This window comes from Hypanus sabinus, chromosome 6 (assembly GCF_030144855.1).
Source record: "Hypanus sabinus isolate sHypSab1 chromosome 6, sHypSab1.hap1, whole genome shotgun sequence".
NCBI lineage: Eukaryota > Metazoa > Chordata > Chondrichthyes > Myliobatiformes > Dasyatidae > Hypanus > Hypanus sabinus.
In genome coordinates this window covers 173,395,594-173,415,577 of record NC_082711.1, presented here as the reverse complement: position 1 = coordinate 173,415,577, position 19,984 = coordinate 173,395,594, and the positions used below count along the sequence as shown (strand labels likewise).

General features: G+C 43.6%; 1 protein-coding gene across 2 annotated transcripts in view; it reads right to left on the bottom strand.

Moving 5' to 3' along the window:
* dph1 (diphthamide biosynthesis 1) overlaps positions 1 to 19,984 on the bottom strand; it is an 808,652-nt gene that overhangs the window by 470,565 nt on the left and 318,103 nt on the right. For both annotated transcript variants that reach the window (XM_059973587.1, XM_059973586.1), the window contains one exon: positions 8,491 to 8,612. In XM_059973587.1, the coding sequence (XP_059829570.1) occupies positions 8,491 to 8,612 (122 nt within the window). The remainder of the gene's footprint in view (positions 1 to 8,490; positions 8,613 to 19,984) is intronic.

Genomic DNA, 19,984 nt, shown 5'->3' with positions numbered 1-19,984 from the left:
GCAGGAGACGGGAGGAGGCCGAGAGAAATACATCAGGAATAGACCAGGAGTTTCCCAAAGACAGTCCTCACCCCCTTCAGAAGAGCCATAAAGTTTAGCTAACTTCAAAAATGTTGAGAAGCTAAAGCAAGGCAAAAGTACACGGTGATATACCTATCTCAAGAAATACTTATTATAATGTGGATTTTATATTACTTAGTTGTTATTCTTTATTCGCTCACTTACTCCTTTTTCCCCACCAAAATGAGTATATATATATACATACGTATGTAATGTATGTATGTGTATATATATATATATATATATATATGTGTGTGTGTGTGTGTGTGTGTGTGTGTGTGTGTATGTATATAGGAGTACACAGGGAAATCTTTTCTGTGTAATGGATTTGTTCACCGACTTTTATGAATACTGCATTGGGGGCCCTCAACTCACAAGTAGGAAGGGGTTATCCCCCACAGCTAGACATTTCCTCTAGCTCAACGCAGGGTCATCTACTAGAGACCTCAGCCTTGGAATCACACGTTCATTGCCATTTTTGTTATTATCTGTGTTTCTTGGTTCGTGTTTGTCCAGGGAGTAGATCGATTAAGTTTTATTCTAATTTCAATGGTACATTGACAGATAAATACAGATGGCTAAGGACAAAGTAAAATTCATTTCTTTTAATGTCAATGGGCTATTAAATCCAATCAAACGTATGAAAATTTTGTCCAATTTGGAACAACTTGATTCATAATGGGAAAAATGGTTTAACTACATAATGCCTCATAGGCCTGATTTTATTCTCACAAATCAATGAACCTGTTGTAAAATAAAAGATCACTCCCTACTTGTACATAGTTCTTTCCTTTTCTATAAGTGTATACTTCAGATAACTACTATGTGGAGATTTGTGATATATATGATATATATGTACAATGTCTGAAATACATCTTATGGAAATGTTTGTTTGATGATGAACTTCAATAAAAAAATAAATTACAAAAAAAACCTCTTTTAAATATTCCTCCTTGCACTGGGCCGCACCAGCACAGATGGTATCAATGGCCGCCCTTTATTACCCAGAGAAGGCAAGAACACACCAAGGCTGGACTGAGTAAGGCCACAGGAGATAGGCATCTGTGAACCACCTGTGTCCCCGTGTTTAGAATAAATGCTCCTGCTCTAATACAAAAAAAATTAGCTCTGGATACAAATTGAGTTCCATGGCTGGCTTGTACATTCTTCTACTGAATCTAAATTTCTGAGATCCAGATTCGAAGGTTCGAAGTCAAAGATTCAAAGCAGATTTATTATCCAAGTATGTATGCAGCATACAATCCCGAAATTTGTCTTCCCACAGAATGTTTTTTGGGCTGATTCTACTAATGAAACAATTCATTCCACCTTCCTTTATGCTTCAGGTAATGTTGGTCCATGGTCTCCTCTACAGCCACAATGAGGTCAAACTCAGGTTGGAGGAGCAACACCTCATGTTCCATCTTCATAACCTCCAACCTGATTGCATAAACATTGATTTCTCTAACTTTTGAGTTATTTCTCACTGCTCCCCTACTCTCCTTTTCCATTCCCTGTTCTGGCTTCCCTCTTACTCTTCTCTTCTCCTTACCTACCCATCACCTCACTCTGGCGGCCCTCCATCTTCCCTTTCTCCATGGTTCACTCTCTTCTCCTGTCACATTCCTTCTTCTTCAGCCTTTTACCTCTTCCATCTGTTACCTCCCAGCTCCTTACTTCACCCCTCCCCCACCCTCTCACATTTCCCCCTCACCTAGTCTCACCTATCACCTGCAAGCTTGTACTCCTTCCCTCGCCCACCTCATCATTCTGTCTTTCTCCCCCTTCTTTTCCAGAAGGGTCATGGCCCGAAATGTTGACTGTTTATTTCCCTCCATAGATGCTGCCCGACCTGCTGAGTTCCTCCAGCATTTTGTGTTTGTTACTCTGGATCTCTAGCATCTGCAGAATCTCTTGTGTTTATGTAATATGGGAAGGCCATTCGGTCATATGGTCTAGGCTGACCTTGGAAAGATCTGTTCACTTTGTCTTTCACTAGCCTACCATTGTTCTTACCCTAACATCGTGCTGCAGGTGAAGATTAAAGGAAGTACAAGAAGTATTAGAGAGAGCTCAAGGAGAAGGCATTTTTTTCTGGAGAGGATGGTGGAGGTGTGGAACTTATAGCTCAAAAGATTACTGGGCAAGAATCTTCTTCTCATTTACAAAGTCCCTGCACGCCTGCTTGTTTTGCCTCTCTATTTGGTGATCATTACTGAAGTGCTGTAACCTTCAAGGAGGCTGTGGAAGGGTAAGGGATGGTCCAGAAATTACAGTACCATGCAAAAGTCTTAGGCACACGTAAAAAATAATTTTCAAAGTGAAGATGCTTTCAAAAATAATGAAATGAAAAGCTTCTAAATATCAAAATTTTACTACTACTCTACTCTTAAAAGCATTAGACATATGAGCAGAATTAGGCTTGACTATACTGTTGTGCAGGTTTATAAGAAAATCGTCTGGTACGTTGTTCCAAGCATCTTGGAGAACTTGCCACAGTTCTTCTGCAGGCTTTGGCTGTCTCGCTTGCTTCTGTCTCTCCAGGTGATCCCAGACAGCTTCAGTGATGTTGGGACCAGGGCTCTATGTAGGCCATACCATCTCAAACCATATAAAAACCTAAGACTTATATTTTTGAATTGGAGGCAAGGTGAAATTCAGTATCATAAAACAGGAACAAAAATCAAACTGCTGGAGGAATTCAGGGGGTGAAGCAGCACCTGTGGACGAGGAAGTCGGGGGAGAAACATGGAGCAATTTAGTTATGGTAGAGTAAGGTTTCTCAACTCAGGAATACTACCTCATTATTTTGCTCATTTTTTGCACTATTACATTTATGGTACTTTTTTATGTCCTGCACTATACAATTGCTGTAAAAAAAATTTATGACATATGTCAATGATAATAAACCTGATTCTGAGACAAGTGGAGGGAGTGCAGAGACAAGGCAACGGGGCCCTAGCCTGGGCGCGACAGCACGGAGAAAACTGAGGCTTGATCGGATTAAGCGCTGAGCCGAATTGGAAAGGTTGGATATGGGTTGACTTGAGGCAGAGCCCGGGCCTGTGAGCATACTGAGCAGCAGTTGGGGTAAGGAGCCCTGGGGCCTGACAGAAATTTTCTAAGAATAATTAATTTATCTTTGCTGGCCATGTACAAAAGTGTCAGATGATAGGAAGAAAGTGCGTTCAGTCAAAAGGGCAGCAGGGATAAGGTAGTAATTGCGGGCTTGTGCATCTAATGTCAGTGATAGGAAATTAACTGCATTTCATTTGTTTATTTATTTATTATTGGCCTGTTTCTTTAAAGATACAGCGTGGTAACAGGCCCTTCCGGCCCAACAAGCCCGCAAATGCCAATTTTGGTCTTGCAATTGATTAACCTACTAACCCTTGTGTCTTCAGAACGTGAGAGGAAACCCAGGTCACGGGGAGAATGTGCAAACTCCTTACAGACTGTGGCAGGAATTGAAGCCGGAACACTGGGGCAGTAATAGTGTTACACTGACTCCTACTCTACTGCGCCACCTACAATTGAGCGGTGTTGGTGCTGCTCTCATCTGGGCAAGTGCGCAGTATCCCAATGTGCTTCTGCCTTGTGCTTTAGAGGTGAGTCTAATGTCAGTGGCAGGGAATTTATTGGATAGAAATCTGAGGAATAGGATTAATCTACGTTTGGGAAATCAGGGAATAATCCAAGTCAGCATGGTTTTGTTGAGGGGGGAGATCCTGTTTGACCAATTAGATTCAGATGATGTGGGCCTATGTACAGTTTCTGACAAAATTGCACAAGGGAAAACTGTCCAGAAGGTTAAAGCCCATGGGATGCAAGATGTGGCTAAACTGCAATAAAACTCGGCTGAAGGTGGGTTACAGAGAGTGAACAAATAAATAGATATTTAAGACTGAGAACATGAAAACAAAAGGAGTCTAAAGGAAGTCAGCAGATGGAAATGGATGAGAGTCACAAGTGAAGGCAGCGACCCCAGAGGTCACAGTGACTGAGAGAGCTGAGATCGGGGGGGGAATGGAAATACAAGGATGAGTATTTCAATGTAAAGGGCTTGCAGGACCTGAAGCCTGTCATGTCAGTGTGCCAATGGGTGATGAGGCAGAATACAGGCAACAGGGTTTTCAGTGAAGATATAAGAGACAGCAGATGCTGGAATCTAGAACAAGGCACAATCTACAGGAGGATCTCAGCAGGTCAAGCAGCGTCTGCGTGAACATTTCAAGCCAAAATATTGCGAATTTATTTCCTCCCACAATTGCAGCTTCAGCGATGGCTAGCCCAGCGTAGACAGGAAATACTGCAGGACGGCTCAGGCTGCACATTTTTTTCAATCTTTTTTACAACTTCTGTTGGCCATGGGCTGTTGAAGGGTGAGCAGAAGCCCAGTACTGGAAACGGGCTGCTCCAAAGCCACCCCCACCCCCGTCAACTCTGCAGGGTGGCAGATCAACAGAGAGCAGGCCTGTGGCTGGGCCAAACCATATACCACCTCATTCCAATGGGAATAGATTCATGTAACATGTGTTACATTTAATTTGCTAAATAAATTATTAAATGGGCCTGGAGGCAAAACTCAAAATTGGCTGCTTCAGTCTAGGTGATTGAATTCTTGACCAAATCGAACGCTTCCCTGGAAGAAACAGCTGCGTGCCAATTGCGAATCACGCTTACTGAGAACCTGAGGCATTTCTGGGCCGTGCACACCTCCCAAATGAAACATCAATTGGAACCAAGATACTAGTATGCCTGTTGCAACTAATATATAAAAAGATATTTTTAGAAAATTTATATGTATCACAACCACTGGATAATCAAAAGCCATTCTTTTTAGTGAGGTCATGTCAGTACAAAAGGCAGTCAATCAGTACAAACAAAGGACCATCAGACTGAAGTAAAATCATTGAACAGATCACCTACTTATGCATTAGTTTTATATTGGCTGTGTCAATGGACTAATCCCCTACAAACCCCTTTAATGAATGTCGCAGTACATCAATCTGAGCAAGCAGACAGGGCCTCATCGAAAAGACCACATCAGTAGCGACACAGTTGTGGCCTCAATTGTAAGGTTGACGTTCAGGTCGCACACCACCAGGTTCAGGAACAATTATTACCGGATAACCATCAGACTCCTGAATGAAGTGGATAACTTCACTCACTGATTCCACAACTATAGACTTATTTTCAAGAACTCTACAATTCACGTATAGGAGTCTGAAGGCACACACTCAATGATTCATTAATAGCTTCTTCCCCTCTGCCATCAGATTTCCGAATGGGCATTGAACCCATGAACACGACCTCACTACTTTTTTTAATTTTATTTTTGCACTGCTTATTTAACTATTTAATATACTTATATATACTTAGTGTAATTCAGTTTTTTCTCTACGATTATGTATTATACTGTACTGCTGCCATAGAGACAACAATTTTCACAACATATGCTGGTGATATTAAACCTGATTAATATGTTCTCGGTATGTATGTATGTATGCATCTATTTATATATTTATTTTTGTATTTGCACAGAGACTGTTAAGTCAGTATTTGCTTGTGAGCAGTCTTTCATTAATTCTGATGTATTTTTTAAATTCTACTGTGAATGCCTGCAATAAATTGAATCTCAGGATAGTATATGGTGACGTATACAGTGGATTCTGGTTAATTGGGAGCCAGCAGGACAGTACATTGTAAGCAGCTGCCCCAATTAGGCAAAGTTTCATGGAAATAGTTAAAAAGATATAAAAAAGACAAACTGAGTAAACTATGTATTTAAATGAAATACAGAACAAATTAGAATACTAATACTACTACAAAACTATAAAACTGCATATTAGTTCCTTATACTTAGCGACTGAGGAATTCATCCACATTGTGCCCTTTTGACTGTAAGTGAACAAAATCAGCGCAGACAGCTTGTGTAGACAATGGGAGTGCTTTCATACAATGCAGTCGATGGTTGCATCCTACAAACCTTCATTTTCATTGTAACATTCAAAATGATTGTTGATACCTTCAAATTCTCCATAGGTTCTAACTTACTGATGTAGTGAAATTGTTTCATTTTCACTCCCGGCTGTTTCTGGTAACTCCAAACCTGAATGTTTGAAACTTGGTGAGCAAACTAATTCTGAATTGTTTGGCTGCTTAATACTCACGAACTATCAGTGATAAAAATCACATCAATTTGAGCAAGTGGGATGAACAACGAAGTGGAACTTGCTCCTGTGTAAATTTATTATCAATGTACATGTTACCATATACTACCTTGAGATTCATTTTTTTGCAGTCATTTATAGGAGAAAAAAAAAGAAATGAAATAGAATTCCAAAAAAAATACATAAACAAACAACCAATGTGTAAAAGAAGACAAACTATGCAAGTAAAAAATAATACTGAGAACATGAGTTGTGAGTCCTTGAAAATGAGTGAAGTTGTCCATGTGGGTTCAAGAACCTTGATGGTTGTTGGGTAATAACAGTTCCTGTACCTCCTGCCCGAGAGTAGTAGTGAGAAGAGAGGCATGTCCTGAACGGTGAGGATCTCTGTCGATGAATGCTGTTTCCTTGCATCAGCACTCCATGTAAATCTAATCTGTGGTGCTTTTGATCATCTGGGCCATATCTACCACTTTCTGTACCTGGACATCGGTGATCCCTTACCAGATAGGATAATCTCCATTGTGCATTGACGGAAGTTTGTCAAAGGTGTTGGAGTGAGTATTACCAATAGAATCAAGCATTTAAGTCGGGGCCAGACATATGACGGATGAATACAGTTGTCAATGGTTTGTTAACAAGATCAGCAAATGAGACCCACCACATTGTCCATTTTAGAGGATCAAAGCACAGAAACCAGCTGTCCGACACGACAGTTTCCGGCCAGTGTTCATGCTCCAGAAAGCCCATGTCCATGTCTCACCGCTCTCTCCTTCCCTAACTGCACGTCTGCTTCTTGCCTGAAACACCCCGAGGGGAAGAACTTCACTAAATTCACTTATCCCAGAGGGATTCATATCTATGACCCCGGAAGCAAGGCATACTTGATATTAGAATAGATCACTGTGAGACATACAACATAGAACATCACAATACTGTTCAGGCTTTCAGCCCACAACATTGTGCTGACCTCTGAACCTACTCCAGCATCAATCTAACCCTTCCCTCCTGTAAAGCCCTCCGATTTTCTATCACCCATATACCCATCTAAGGGTTTCTTAAATGCCCCCTAATGTATCAGCCTTTACCACCACCCCAGGCAGGGCATTCCACACACCCACCACACACGCTGTGTAAAAAGATACCTCTAATATCCCCCCCTATACTTTCCTACAATCACCTTAAAAATATGCCCCCTTGTATTAGCCATTTCTGCCCCGGGCAAGTCTCTGGCTGTTCACTCTATCTCTGCCTCTATGCCACTCTATCTATCACCTTTTATCAAGTCACCTCTCATCCTTCTTCACTGAAAAGAGGATGACCCTAGCTTGCTCAGTCTTTCCTCATAAGGCACACTCCCTAATCCAGGCAGCATCCTGGTAAATCTCCTCTCCATCCTCTCTAAAGCTTCCACATCCTTCCTATAATGAGCTGATGAGAACTAATACAACCATAGAACTATAGAACACTACAGCACAGGACAGGCCCTTCAGCCCTCCATGTTGTGCCGACCCATATAATCCTTAAAAAAAAGTACTAAACCCACAATATCCCATAACCCTCCATTTTTCTTTCATCCATGTGCCTGACCAAGAGGCTCTTAAATACCCCTAATGCTTTAGCCTCCACCACCATCCCTGGCAAGTCATTTCAGGCACTCACAACCCTCTGTGTAAAAAACTTACCCCTGATGTCTCCCCTAAACTTCCCTCCCTTAATTTTGTACATATGCCTTCTGGTGTTTGCTATTGGTGCCCTGGGAAACAGTTACTGGCTACCCACCCTATCTATGCCTCTCATAATCTTGTAGACCTCTATCAAGTCCCCTCTCATTCTTCTACGCTCCAAAGAGAAAAGTCCCAGCTCTGCTAACCTTGCTTCATATGACTTGTTCTCCAAACCAGGCACCATCCTGGTAAATCTCCTCTGCACCCTCTCCATAGCTTCCACATCCTTCCTATAATGGGGTGACCAGAATTGAACACAATACTTCTTGCATTCGCAATTAATGTGGGTAGATTTTGTTTAAGCTGAGGACAGAGATTGGGGAGGAAGAGGAGGGAATTGTTTTGGAAAAATTCTGACTGACTCATTCAAAATACAAGAAGCCAGACTAAGCAACAAAGTCTGCACAAAATAATAACTCGCTAGACTCCATAGGACATGTCTTAGCCTGGTGAGCTCATTTACACCTGGGACCATACTCCACAAAGAGATAGAAATTGGAACCAGGCGTGTAGAAGCAAGTTATACTGACCGAGGCAGCTGTGGCCATAATGAACCATGAAGTCAGCTTCAAGGGCCCTGGCTGTGAAGTCATCCACGCAGCATGCTCCGTACGTGACGTCACCCATTATCAGCGTGTCTGCTCCCGTGAACCTAGAAAACAAACCCAAGCGTCACAGACCATCTCTGAACATTCATGTACACCTTTAACAGTACAGGGGCTTCCCGGGCGACAAACGCCCTGGCCTATGGAAATATGATTTAACGCTAAATTTCCCAGACAATTTTAAAGAATTTTTCAGGCATAATTGGGTTCCTCTGGCTCACTGAGCAGGAAAGGCCTATTATTGTGCTGCATCTCTAAAAAAATAAATAAAAATTTTCAATAATAACATTTTACAGTATTTATTAATGAATGGAGATGTACTTACTATCCTCTTTTATATAATCTAGCCCAACAAGCCACCCAGTTTCACCCAACTGACAAATTAACCTACCAATCCATACATCATTTGTAATCTGGGAAGAAAGCAAAGTTCCCAGAGGAAACGTACTACTTTTATCATGGGGGAAATGTGCAAACTCCTTACAGACATTTGGACAGGCACGTGGTTTGGAAAGGTTTAGAAGTTTATGGACCGAACTTCAGCAAATAGGACTGACTAGCTTAGAAGGGCATTTTGGTTGGCAGAAACTAGTTGGGCTAGGGGGCCTGTTTCCATGCTGTTGAACTTTGTGACTCTATGAACGATACGTGACAAGAGTTGGCAATAATGCTGAGATGCATCCGAGATGTGCTGGACACATCATCTGTGATATAACCTGGGATCAGCATCAGACACTCTCACCCAGGCCACCCATCAAGGGTTGATCAGGCCTCGTCTTGCGTTTCAGCAGCACTTGTCCGCAGGTCATACCTCTTGATCCATAGCCGCATGAAGCCTCGCTCAGCGAGGTGATGGTCCTGATGGCCCCAGTAATGCCAATGAGAGAGTAGATTCTGCACGGTGAGCACCCAGCAAAACCTCTACACCCCACCTCTACATGCTCACATTGTGCCCTCCACCCCTGTCTCTGGCACTGCTCTACCAGCTCCTGCTATTTGGCTTTCTTATGCTCAAATGCCTCCTCAATCTGGTCTTCCCAAGGAACTGTCAGTTCTACCATGACCATCTGCAGCAATAACTTTCTCCAATAAAATTGATCACTGTCAGTTACACTGCTGGCATTTAGAGCAGCAATGAATGTCCTCCGTCTCTGCCTGTGAAAACGTTGCACACAGATGTAGAAGGATTCTTCATTGCTGTTTCTCTATCCTTTTTTTTTGACCAGTCAGGGTTGTTAGACCTGAGCTGAACCCTTGAACCTGGAGGACTGGTGGACCACTCTTAGCCTGACCTCTACCCTTTACCCGTTTGGTATGGGTGACCCAACCAGGAGTCAAAGCATAAAGCCCTGACCAGCCAACACAGCTCTCCTGGTCATTGAGGCACGCAAGCCTCAAAACCCTACGAGAAGGTTGTGGTCCTCTTGGGGGTTCTTCAATGAAAAAGTCCAAGAACTTACCCATGATTTTCAACGACATTACCAATAACTAGTCCCCCAGCATGAACGTACTTGGCTCACCATGAATGAGAGACATAAGTAGCCCCAGCCACACAAACACCACGTCCACAACAGCAGGTTCCTACCCTTTCAAGATTTTGTCCTGAATTTGATTGAAGGAGAATGACAATGTAACCCTGAATGATTCAATTCTTACTTGAATAAAGGGAAAAAAATTACGATCTATATTTACACAGGTTGGAGAACATGATCCTTGTTATGCTAATGAGGTCATGCCAAATATGCTGCGTGTGATTTACATATGGAAATCATGCTAATTAGAAGAAGGACTCTGTCCTGAATTTAAACACTTCGAGCTGCATTGATTTCCTGTGTTTGTAGAAGCACAGAGTGAGGGGCACATCATTTATCATGGGCATCTTCAGTCTGCGTTGATGTCAAACTGGCTTCAGGTAAATTCAGACTGAAACCTTCTCTACTCTAAAAATATGTTTCAGTCGCAGCCTGTGTGCAGCAGTGCCTAGACACCAATGTCCACAATATTCAGCAGAATACCAGTAACAACAATGGAACAGGACTAAAACAGCAAAACAAACACCTCTCCCACCTTCCCAGCCAATCTACCTCCTCACACACACACAGACATCAGGCCTCCAACCTCCAGTTCCCAGCCCAAACTCACAAGTTCGACATTTTGGCCTCTACCTCCAGACTTGCCAACATTGGATAGCCACCATTCCGATTTTCTACCTCTGGATTCACTGACTTTGGTCTTTGACCTTTTGGGCTTTCTAATTGCCAAACTCTGGACTTCAACCTTCAACTTTGCCCCCTGGATCGTTGAGCTCTGGTTTTCCAACTCAGGACTCACCAAACTTGGATCTGACCTGATCTGACTCAATTCCAGGACTTGCTGATGATAGGTTGACCTCTGGAGCCTTGATTGATCCAAACCTCTGGGATTGCTGATCTTAGATCATGGAGGAACATGTGGGCTTGATGGTCCTGTGACTGGTAGGAAGATGTGGCAAGTCCCCAGGAGCACACTGACTTCTGCCAACTCATCTCTGAAGGGCTCGATGGTCTTCAACAGCTGAGGAAGAGGCTGCTTCTTCTTGCAAAGTCTGTGAGCTCAGTAAGAGCTTTCAAATGTCTCTAACACACTGTGACATTTAAAAACTATTAAAATTGCTTTAAATAATTCAAAAATTTCTATGCAAATTATTAAAACAGTGATAAATAATTAAACCTTTTAAACAAAGCAAAATATACTCAGTGGCCTCTTTATTAGGTAAACCTGCTCGTTAATGCAAATATCGAATCAACCAATCATGTTGCAGCAACTCAATGCATAAAAGCATGCAGACATGGTCAAGAGGTTCAATTGTTATTCATCAGAACGGGGGAAGAAATGTGATCTAGGTGACTTTGATTGTGGAATAATTGTTGGTGCCAGATGCGGTGGTTTGAGTATCTTACTAAGTGGTGATCTCCTGAGGTTTTCACAAACAGCTGCCTTTAGAGTTTATAGAGAATGGTGCAAAAAACAAAGAACATCCAGTGAGTGGCAGCTTAGTTAATGAGAGAGGTCAGAAGACAATGGTCAGACTGGTTCAAGCTGATGGGAAGATGACAGTAACTCAGATAACCACACGTTACAACAGTGTGCACAGAAGAGTATCTATGAATATACAACACATTGAACTTTGAAGCGGATAAGTTACAGCAGCAGATGACCATGAACATATACTGAGTAGCCATTTTATTAGGTACAGGAGGTAGCTCACGAAGTAGCCAGAGTGAAGTACCATACATATTCATCCCGATGCCATCTTGGGAATTTTTATTTAACCGAATAGGGATTCACACAACAGGACTGGCCAGAGTCCCAGTCCAACAGGCCTCTGCCACAGCACGGAGTGGAACAACACATGCTTTGACACCTGTCCCTCAGCTTGCTGTGGACTTGATACAGAGCCATGTAGGTCGGGCTATAGTGGTGAGCATTTGACCTCCTGCCACATCTAGCTTATGAGATTCTCAACCTCAAAACAAATCTCGGTTTCCTATCCTACCATTAAAGTGGACAACTGCATATTTCCCTAAGCGAACTCAAGGAGGCATCATTTTAAGGTGATTAGAGGAACGTATGGGGGCATGTCAGAGGTAGGTTGTTTACACAGAGAGTGGTAGGTGCTTGGAATGCGCTGCTAGGGATGGTGGTACAGGCAGATGCATTAGGGCCATTTAAGAGACTCTTAGATATATACATGGATGATAGAAAATGGAGGTCTCAGGACAATTTACAGTAATCAATTATCCTACAATGGGTTTGTCTTTAGACTTTGGAGGAAACCCATGTGGTCATGGGGAGAACATACAAACTGCTTCCAGACAATGGCAGGAATTGAATCTGGGTCACTGGTACTATAAAGCCCTGTGCTAAGCACTATGCTACTGTGAAGGGGTCAGCCTGAAATATCGATTATTTATTCCTCTCCTTAGCTGCTGCCCGACTTGCTGAGTTCCTCCAGTGTTTTATGAGTGTTGCTCTGGATTTCCAGTACTCTTGAGTTTACATTGGCCTTAGAGTAGGTTAAAAGGTCAGCATGACATTGTGGGCTGAAAGGCCTGTACTGTGCCGAATGTTCTATGTTCCCGCACATTATGCTCTGTCTGTTATCTATGCTCCTTGCAGACTTTACATGCCCATTCATCTTTCCTTTAATCTTTCTACTCATTTTTCTATTGTTCTGTGAGGAAAAAGTTTCCAAACTTCCCAGCTCTGATCCTGGAATATCTTCAACTTCAATTGCTTCCCCACAGGTGAACATGTCTTCAACTACCAAAGCTCTAGAAATTCTTCCTCAACCTCCCGGCTTCCCTCTACTTCTTTAAGCCACTCCTTTAAAAACGTTTCGTTTTGATCAAGATCTCGGTCATTCCGATAGTTAGCTTTGAGGATCAGCGATAAATTTTACACGACAATGCTGCTGTGAGGTGTCATGGGATTTGCCACACTTCAAAAGCACTTTATTATCATAAGTGCCCTTTGTTTTTGGCACTAGACTAGCTCATTCTAATATTTCAAAAACCTCTGACCCCCAGCCCCAATTTTGGTTACAATGGAGCAACGAGTGCATTGGAGCTGTGTCAGATTAATATGTAGAGTCGGGATAGAGTTCCACATGAATTAATTGTATGGTTGGACAAATATGAGGTGCTAAGTGGTCTCTGTCCATACAACAGATCAAAATGGAGATTATGTTCTATGTTCATTGTGGGTGCCTTTCAAATACACAAATACACAACTCAGTCTATTTTCAGACTCTGATACATTCAGTACCTCAGTCCGTTTAGGATGCCTATCAGGCCTTTATTTCAATGTAAATGTTTCATGTTTAATTGAGCAGCAGTCTTGTTCTTCACTGCTAAGCACTGATTACAAAGCCCTGTCGCAATTCCTAAAACAAACTAGTTTGACCTTAAGTTCAATGTATTTACTAAAACTCAAAATTTTTGCAGTTAAATACATACAGTGCAAACAAGACAATGCTTGCTAGTTTCTATCCTAGTGTGCCTGGAATGACAGCTCGACTGCAATTATCCAAGTGCCTGGAGGGACTTTCCACTCCATTAATGCCAACCCGAAGCAGCCAGACTAAATGCTCACAGTTCTGTTTCACCAGTGCCTCGAAGCACTTGTGGGACAGAGATGCCAGAAGGAAAGCTCCACCGACCTGGGGAGACTGGAACATGGAATGGAGGACAGCAGGGGAAAGCAATGGGAGGCACTGAGCTCGAGATACAGAGATAGAGAAATGGAAATACAGATAGTGGCAGGAGAAGGGAAAAGGAGTGTGGAACAGCGAGGGGCTTTGAGGGAAGAGGGAGGAAGGAGGGAGTGAAAGTGATGGGAAGAGGGCAGGTTAAAAAGAAGATGACAAAGAGGACAAAGGGAAAACTAAGAGCAAAAGAAACAGAGGTGCGGGAGGGAGGCAGTGAGTAGAAAAGAAGGGATGGAAAAAGAGACCAGACAGAGGCGGGAGATGGGAGCGTAGGTTCTCAACAGTGAAAAGTCAAATTGGATAAAAGATAAAGAGGAGAAATACAGAGGCAACGGGGAGGAGGTTGAAGGAAAAAAGACGAGAAGTTGAAGGGAAAGAGTTAGGGAGATGAATGGAGCACGAAAGGGAGAGGGAGTGGTGGGGTGGAGAGAACTTGACAGAAGGAGGGGAGACAGTGAAGGGAGATGAGGAGAGGGTATGGGTGGGAGTACAGGAGGGAGATGAGGATGAAATGTCAATGAGCAAACAAGAAAGCTATAATAAAGTCAAAGTTCAAAGTAAACTTATTATCAAAGTACACATACTGCCTTGAGATATTTTTGTTTATTTTCTAATTATTATTTAGAGATACAACGTGGAGCAGGTCCTTCCGGCCCAAAGAGCCATGCCAGACAGAAATCTGCCCAGTTAACCCGAGCCTTGTCATAGGAAAACTTACAATTACAACTGACACGTCTTTGGACAGTGGGAGGAAACCCATGCAGTCATGAGCAGAACGCTCAAACTTCTTACAGATGGCACCAGAACTGAACTTGTGAACTCCAGAACACCCCAAGCTGTTGCTCTAACTGCTATGCTACTGCAACGCCTCTTGCAGGCAGCTCGGCGTGACTTCAGAAGATGACAAAAGTGAACACTGAAATTTGCAAAGCTTGAATCAGGCTTTGCATAGAACCATGGAGGCAACGTTTCTCCTTGGCTGTGGTGTCTATAAGCAGGAGTCACACACTGAAAATAAGTTCAAAGTAAATTTATTAGCTAAGTATATATATGGTACTGTGGCGACCCACTTCCTAGCGCACTCGAACCGGCTCACAAATAGCCAGGGCGCCGGCATAAAGGCCAGTCCCAAAAGGGCGCCAGGTCAGCTTCACCAACAAAGGGAAAAGCCTGCGCGGGATTGTGAGTACGTGCCCCTACAGCATCTGCGCCCGGGGAGGGCCAGATCAGGGAGGCTTTAAAGCGAGGCCGTGAAGTTCGAATAAAATCTTCTTTAACTGCAGTTTACTGACTCCGTGTTGTTATTTCAGCGCTGCTTGTAGCACACCGCTACAGTACCATTATATACTATCTTGAGATTCTTTTTCTTGCAGGTAAGTACAGGGGGAAAAGGAATACAATAGAATTTATTAAAAACAAGACATCAGCATAGTCTGTCAAAAACAATATGCAAAAGAGTACAAATCGTGCAAATGAAAAAAATATTGAGAATATGAGCTGCAAGAAAACAAGGGGAGAAACAGTCTAGTTTATAGATACAAGAAATTCTGTAGATGCTGGAAATCCCATGTGACTCACACAAAATGCTGGAGGTCAGGCAGCATGGATGGAAAGTTGGCCTTTTGGGCTGACGCCCTTCTTCAGGATTAATTTATAGGCAGTCAGCAACAAGATCTTAATGGGAAAAAGAGAGGCAGGAAAAGCCGGCAGAAATACGAGCACAAAGAGATAACGTCCAACATTCTCATCTATACTCTGGCATAAATGATCCAGTATCAAGACAAAAGAGTAAAATCGATAACACTTTCACCCACTACCCTCCCCAATCCCTCACATCCCTTCCCCATTTTCAGCTCCATTCAACACTACTGTGACAGTGAAAGGAATTAATTATCGAGGGTGGTGAGTCGCTTGCTAAGAGTAGGTCATAGTCCTTGCTGACACCTCTTGACTCTTGTTAAGAGAGGAGTGTGGCTCCACATTAATAATGATATTGCTGAAGAACTCCAGAAATACTACACAATGAAGCCCTAATTTGATTCAGCCATAGGTGCAAAAAAAAAACTGGCTTCTGAGAAACTTTGCAATCTCTACTGAATAGTTATCACAGTTCAGCGCCACTTTAGAGCAGTTAAAGATAAGACGAAGGTCAGAGGGTAGCTGTGATCACTCAGCTATAGAATAAGACCACTGTTGTCACTGGGACTGTTCAGTATGCACTGCGTGCTCTGGAGAGGTGGAATACTCTTCCACAACTGTCTCCATAGATTTATATTCCACTCTAGTGCTTCACCGCTCAAATGCTTGGGTTTAACACCTTCAGCGACGGGAAACCTAAAAGAATGGCAAACCATAATCCAGTAAATTTCAATGGGAAACTTCCAAAAACAAGGCTCAGCAGAGAACGCACTGAGACCCTCACGAGGGAGGTCCAGTGGCGTGGTTCCAGAAGGCCTTCAGCTGTAGGTCAGACAAGGACTTCGGAAGGGAAAATAGTTGGCAAATCCTAAGAGCTCAGTTGAAGAAGAGGTCAGTTGGGGACCTCAGGCAAGGAGGTCCACGAGGGTCCATCACAAAAAGGTGTGGCAAAGAGTTCAGATGGGAACTCTCTATAGCAGAGGTTCCCAACCTGGGGTGCGTGGACTCCTCTGTTAATGGTAGGGGTCCATGGCATAAAAAACTTTGGGAACCACTGCTCTTTAGAGAATCTAACAGAGTCGGTTGGAGATCTCCCCCCACCCCACTGGCAAGAAGGGCCATTAGGGTGCTCCCCAGGAGGTCTGACAGAGGGTCTAACAGGGAAGACAGCCAACAGGAAGGTCTGCTGGGGACTCTCAACAAGAGGAGACAGCCAGGAAACCAGCAGAAGCATAGCACATGAATCAGGGATTACCAGTAAGAGGTCCAGCAAGGAGCAAAGTCAGTTGGACATTTCAAGGAGAAGACCCAACAGAGAGGGCAGTCATTCCCAGTTCAGACATTCGCAAGGAGGGGCACCAACTGTGGACTCCCAGCAGTTAACTGGTTGTTTAGGAGATAGGTCAGATACCTCCAGTCGGAGGTTTAGCCAGGAACGCTCATCAGCGAGTCTAGAAGGAAAATCAGTAGAAACAAAGCTGCATACCTAAAGCAAACTTCACAAGTGGGATAGCCTAAGCACTTCAACTGACAACAAGAACATATAATGGAATAAATTCACCATTTTTCCTACTACCTCTCTTGAAAAAAGGAATAACATTTGTTTTACAGACGGTGCAGAGGAGATTTACCAGGATGCTGCCTGGATTAGAGAGCATGTCTTAGAAGGATTAGTTGAGCAAGCCAGGCCTTTTGCTCTTTGGAATAAGACCATAAGATATGGGAGCAGAAGTAGGCCATTTGGCCCATTGAGTCTGCTCTGCCATTCAAACATGGGCTGATCCATTTCATCCAATCGTCTCCACTCCCCAGCCTTCTCCCCATACCCTTTGATGCCCTGGCTAATCAGGAACTTGTCTATCTCTGCCTTAAATGCACCCAGTGACTTGGCCTCCACAGCCGCTCATGGCAAGAAATTCTACAGATCTACCACCCTTTGACTAAGTAATTTCTCCGAATAAAGGATGATGGATGAAATAAAAATAGAGGGCTATGGAGGAAGGAAGGTAAAGTTGATCTTGGAGCTGGTTAAAAGGTCAGCACAATATTGTTGGCTGAAGGACCTGCACTGTGCTGTACCATTCTATGTTCTATGAAATGCAGCAGTCAAACATCCTGATAATTTGTTTCAGTGACACTGGGTGAAGTTTAGTGTTGGTCTGCCCTTCAGTAATTCCACAACATTAGGCTGTGGAATCATTATGACTGCATGAAAGGGGAGACAGATGGATACCCTGGATTAAAGTTATGCTACCAACAGATATCTCCCACCACTCCTTCAACTGTCAGTCTCTAACTTACAGGTGTATAACAAAGAGACAAGAACCGGTAGAGTCAACTGAGTCACAGATGGCACTCAGTCATGATTAGAGGGTAGTGAACTACTTGAGTGGCGGGGAGGAGATATGTCTCTACCTCAGGAGGTGTAAGGCACTCCTTCCCTCCGCGAGCCTGCAGGTTACCCTTGGGCAAGGTGTAGCAGCTGCTTAGCCCCCTGTTCAGGGTCATGTGAAGCCGTGGGAGCAGGTGGTGGATGGTCGTACGAGCAGTTAGCCAATATCACAAGTCCTGGTTATGCGACCTCTTTCACCAGACAGACAATCTCTGGAGCGTTGATAGTGGCTGGGGTCATCTGTCTTGTAAAGACACTCCCCAGAAGAAGAAAATGGCAAACCCCTGCTGTAGAAAAATTTGCCAAAAACAATCACGGTCATGGATAAGACCATGATTGTCCACGTCAAAATGACACAGCTCATAATGATAAAGATAATGATGAAGATGAGTGAACTACTGTTAAGTAACTTCCAAGCTTAATAAGTAGAACAAACATGGGGTGCCACAGCAGCGTAGCCATTATTGTGATACCATTATTTATTTACAGAGCTCCAGTGCAGAATTACAGCCGGCTGGTGGCGTAGTGGCATCAGCACCGGACTTTGGAACAAAGGCCCCTGAGTTCGAATCCAGCCGGCTCCAAAAACCTGGAGAGGGATAGGCTCTGCAATGGACAACTCCTTACAGACAGTAGCTGGAAGTGAACCCTGGTACTGTAAAGTGCTGTGCTATGATACCATGCTGCCTACACAGTACAGCCACACTCGGGCATCAGTGTTCAGAGTTTACTCCCAACGTCCTCCATAAGGAGTTTGTACGTCCTCACTGGGCCATGTGTGTGTTTTCTCCGGGTGCTCTGACTCCCTCCCACATTCCAAAGATGTACCAGTCGGTAGGTGAATTGGTCATTGTCAGTTGTCCTGTGACAGGCTAAGGGTAAGAATCAAGGGCTGCTGCTGGTGTGGCTCCAAGCGCCTGTTCCATGCTGTACCTGGAAATAAATGAAATAAAATAGAATTGCTGGAGGAACTCAGCAGGCCCAGCAGCATCTACAGAGGGGAATAAACAGTTGATTTTTCTGGCTGAGAACCTCCATCAGGACTGGAAAGGTAAGAGGGCAGAAGCTACAATAAGAAGGTGGGGGGAGGGGAAGGGGTACAAGCTGGCAGGTGACAGGTGAAACCAGGTGAGGGGGAAGCTGAGAGGGGATAGGTGTAAGAGATAAAGGGCTGAAGAAGAAAGAATCTGATTCAAGAGTCTTCCTCAGCCCTTCTTCCTCCCATCTCCCAGTTTCTCACTTCATCCTCCCCCTCACCACACCTACCTTCTCCCTCACCTGGTCCCAGCTTGTACTCCCCACCACCTTCTTATTCTGCCTTCTTTTTTCCCTTTCTAAACCTGATGAAGGGTCTCGGCACGAAACGTTGACTGTTTATTCCTCTCTGCCTGACCTCACCAGTTCCTCCTGCATTCTGCGTTTGATGCTCTGGATTTCCAGCATCTGCACACTCGTTTATATTTACTCATTAGTGGAGGCACCGGATGTACATAACTCCAGTCCTACACCTACATGGCCTATTCTTAACTGCCCTCTGAATGACATGAAGGCAGCCCACACCACTGTTGTGGCTTGGCAATAATTACCAAGCTCAGCAACATTATCTACATCCTGAGAATGAACTAAACAGTCTAGAGAGGTCCAAACACATTCCACCGGCGGTATCTAGTCCTTGAACTGGACCTGCATTCATCATCATCACTGCCTCATCCAAAGGCCACCCTCTCACCCTCAAGGAAAGGAGCTGGAGACACTTCAGCATTGTGTAAAAATTCTGCAATAATCTTTGTGATCAGAAACTATTTAAAATTCACACCATGCAATACGGAACAACAAAATCGGTGTGATTTTAATCATGTTAGCTGGATTGAACCAGAACACATAAAGACAAGATGAATGGAATTTATTCAAAACTCCTTGTATTCTGAAGCACAATCTAGGGAAGGAGATGAGGGGTGTGGGGGAGAGAGCAGGAGATAAAGGGAAAGAGCAGGGAAGAGAGAGAGGGAGAGAGAGAGCAGAAGAGAGAAACAGAGAAAGGGAGAGTGGGCAGGAGAGACAGGCAGACAAAGATAAAAGGGAGAGGAAAGAGAAATGGAGTGAGTGGGAGAGAAAAGATAGAGAGGAGAAAGAGAGAGATG